At 32.6% G+C, this 3,986-nt stretch overlaps 1 protein-coding gene across 1 annotated transcript; it reads right to left on the bottom strand.

The window, feature by feature from the left end:
- Nucleotides 1-412: 412 nt before the first annotated feature.
- LOC137810360 (12-oxophytodienoate reductase 2) lies at nucleotides 413-1,964 on the bottom strand. Its single transcript, XM_068611587.2, has one exon. It carries the CDS (start codon nucleotides 1,725-1,727, stop codon nucleotides 651-653), a length of 1,077 nt encoding a protein of 358 aa, XP_068467688.2. The 5' UTR covers nucleotides 1,728-1,964; the 3' UTR covers nucleotides 413-650.
- Nucleotides 1,965-3,986: the final 2,022 nt, after the last annotated feature.

The following is a 3,986-nucleotide window of genomic DNA, read 5'->3' on the forward strand; positions in this document are numbered from 1 at the left end:
AAAATGGTGCTAGATAGGGAAATAAAAAATAAAAGAGTGCTAGATAGGGAAATAAAAACAAAAGGGAACTAGATAGGGAAATAAAAACAAAAGGGTGCTAGATAGGAAAATAAAGATGTAAATGGTGCTAGATAGGGATTTGAACCGACAAATGTATATAATAATAATTATTATTATTATTTTCATAAATGATAATATATTTAATAATATTTTTAAGTTTAATACAAAATTATTTTGTATCGTATGTTTTTTTCAACATTTTTCAATTTGTACAAAAATTTTCGATCCAAAAATATCAAAAACAATATTTTTATTACAATCAATAAACTATATATTTTTTTTCATGTAATTGCTTTTGATAAATTTATTTTGATATAATTAATTTAAATCTAAAAATAAAAATAGATCATAATTTATTGTTCAAATATTTTTTAATAACAAATGAAAAATTATAAACTTATATTTTACAACTTTAACAAAAAAATTCTAGATTTTCTCTAACCATTATATCATGCAAAATTTTTAATAAATCATTATCTATTCTTTAATTCAAACAACCTCAAAACAACTTCTTATATCCTTACATATTCAATCCTCAAATCTCCATAAATCCTCTCTCCAATTCAATGAAACTTAAAAAAGCTATGATGCTACACCCCATTGGATACCTGATCAAGAAAAGGGTAATCAGTGTAGCCAAGAACCGGATCATTGTCGTAGAATGTCTCCCTGTTATACTTGTTCAGAGCAGCATTCAGAGCAAATCTCTTTGCCAAATCTGGATTAGCCAAGAACAAACGACCATAAGCAACAAGATCAGCTCTGTTTTCACCAATGGCTCTGTTCCCATCTTCCCTGTCATACCCTCCAGCAGCAATAAAAGTGCCATTGAAAGCCTTTCTCATAGGCACCAAGCTCTGAGACCCCTCAACCTTTTCTGCAACCCTTCCAATTCTGGGTTCCACCATGTGACAGTACAGAACACCATACTTGTTCAGAGCATTCACCATGTAAAGCCCCAGTTCTTGGGGATTCGAGTCTCCACATTCTGCATACTCTGCAAATGGTGATAACCTAATTCCAACTCTATCACCCCCAATCTCATCAACAACAGCTTCAACAACCTCCAATGGAAACCGGCACCTGTTCTCCAAGGATCCACCGTATTCATCTCTTCTGTCATTCACCTTGTCTTTCATAAACTGCTCAAGCAGGTACCCGTGCGCCCCGTGGATCTCTACCCCATCAAAACCAGCTTCCACGGCATTCCTTGCTGCAACTCTGAAATCGTTCACAATAGGAGCAATCTCATCGCTGCTCAAGCGCCGCGGCGGCGTGTGATGCACTTCATCAATGCCGTTACTTCGAATTTGCGGCGAGAGTGGCTTGTCCGTGGACGACACCGGCGCTTGCCCGTTTGGCTGGTAAGCTGAATTGGAAACCCTTCCCGCGTGCCAAATCTGAGAGAAGAAGATGCCGCCTTTGGCGTGAACGGCGTCGACGATGGGTTTCCATGCTTCGACTTGCTCTCTGGTCCATATGCCGGGCGTGTTCGGGTAGCCTTGAGCGGTGTCGGAAACTCCGGTGGCTTCGGCGATGAGAAGGCCTCCGTTGGAGGCTCTCTGAGAGTAATAGAGAACGGCGTGGGGTTGTGGAACGTTGTTGTAGGACCTCTGTCTGGTGAGCGGTGCCAAGACAACTCTGTGGGATAGATTGAAGTTTCCCATCTTGTAGGGAGTGATGAGAGGATTTGATTCGTGGGAAGTGGCGGGTGTGAGGGTTGAAAGTGGTTGGGTTTGAAATTGAAGCGGCGGAGGGTGGTGGCGTTATATAGAGAGTGGAGTGAGCAGAGGAAGGAGAAGGATCGCAGAGAGTTGAAGGTGACGTGTGCCATTGCGTAGAATGAGTGAGCTTTGTTTGACCTATATCATACCATTTTTGACCTACACCCAAAACACTGTCTCAAATGTGTTCTTAACTATGTGAAGTGTTTATTGTATTTCTAATGAAATAAAAATTAAGTTTTCACTCCTCTAATGCATCTTCTACATTAGTGAGTTTAACTCCTCTAATGTCACGGAGGATGAGAAGATATGTGGTTGTGGGAACTGACATGCATTATAGTAAGTTTTCGTAAATTCTGTGATTTCTAGATATCTATATCTAAAAGTGTTTTTTTCATAGTTGGGATTGGACCGAATACTTGTATTCAAAAGATTATAGTTAATCTTTTTCTGGATATGGATATCCATAGTTAAAGAGTACGATTTTGGATGAGAGTATCTATACAAGTATGACACTTTCGGATATCAATATCTACAGATAAAATTGACATTTTTGAATGTTAATATCTATAGATGAATATGTGACGAAAAACAAGTTGAATCTAAAAATTTATGTTGGTTGCATATAATATAGGAGAAATAGTCTAATTCACAACTTTTTTTTTGAATTAATAAATATTGAATAACCAATATCTGTACATAAGTTTACAATATATTTTAGTAAGGAAAAGTAATTTCACTAATTATCTAGTTAATAAATATTTCAATGATTTTAATAAAAGATGATTAAATTATTGTTTTTGACATAATAATGAAATAGCCGTCGACGTTAATCAATTAAAACACAATACAAACACTTTATCTCCAAAAAGCCGTCTTCATTCATTCATCTTTTTCTATTGATGTGATTAGTTGTCACCACAGTACTTAAGAGGGAAAATGTAGGTAGCAAGTGTAATTTTGATCAATTATTGTGAAAATGGATAAAAAAAATTATTTTAAAAGGTACGTAAATTATGTCAATAAAATACAACTTTATCATATTGAAATTAAATTGTGTAAAACTGAAATAACTTTGCTTTAACAATTAAGTTGTGTGAGGATAAATCAATTTTGATTAATATTTAAGTGAGATCCTGATATTGTGTGAGGATAAATCAATTTTGATTAATATTTAAGTGAGATTCTGAGAGGTAAAAACGATTTTAGTGTATTGAATAATTGAAAAAGTCACTGTACTATCACACTGCTTTCAGTAATTTTTTTTTATATAAGAGTCGTGGATGGTAGCAACGACTTTGGTACTTCTTTGAATTGCTTTAACATATGTTCCAATATATTTGACTCACTTCATGCCATTAAATATAAAAAAAAAACATACAAAATTTAATAAATTTGTGTTAGTGATGAGTGAGGAAGACAGTACCAATTTAATTGCTAATAATGTGGTAATTTAAGTTGTCAATTTTTTAAACATATTAAATATTATTTGACTAATTTAATTGAAATTATAACTATAATTGAAAATATAATTAAAACCGTGTAGTAACGTGAATGATTATTATCTGTGTGCATTAAAATGTTTTTATCAATGTCCAACAATTCTCATTATTCTTTGTTTTTTCAGATCAACACCTCTTTAGTGTGAATGCACAAGTGTTTCACTTTTTGGTGATCTTTAGATAATTTATTTTCTCTTGTCAAAATTATTGGTACCTTCCACGATTTTTATATAAATATTTTTGAACTAAAATAGTATAATTCAATACACTGAATTTGTATTTTTTTTCTCATAATTTAACTATTTTACTTAAATATTAATTAAAGTCGTTTTAATCCTGTACGACTTCATTATGTAACCAAAGTCATCACACCCTCACACAACTTTATTCTCGTCAAAATAAAGTCGTTTCAGTTCTACACGATTTTAATGTATTTTAATGTGAAAGAGTTGTGTCTTGTTAACATGACTTACCTATATTCAAAAATAATATTTGCAATATATATTTTTAGAGTCAATTTAAGTTGAAAGTAGTATATTAAAGAAATAGTAAAATAAATAATATATATAAAATATTTATTGTTCTTACTGAATTTGAGATTTGAATATTTCGAGTTGTTAATTACATATGATTTCGTACTTAATGAATTGTCGAGTTTTAACACCAAAATTGAGTGATTTTTAGAAAAAATTTCAACATT

This window comes from Phaseolus vulgaris, chromosome 2, assembly GCF_051622355.1.
Source record: "Phaseolus vulgaris cultivar YP4 chromosome 2, ASM5162235v1, whole genome shotgun sequence".
Classification (NCBI taxonomy): Eukaryota; Viridiplantae; Streptophyta; class Magnoliopsida; order Fabales; family Fabaceae; genus Phaseolus; species Phaseolus vulgaris.

What these genes read in the sequence shown, in the direction of transcription:
- LOC137810360 (XM_068611587.2), bottom strand. Translation starts at nt 1,727, where the DNA reads ATGGGAAACTTCAATCTATCCCACAGAGTTGTCTTGGCACCGCTCACC.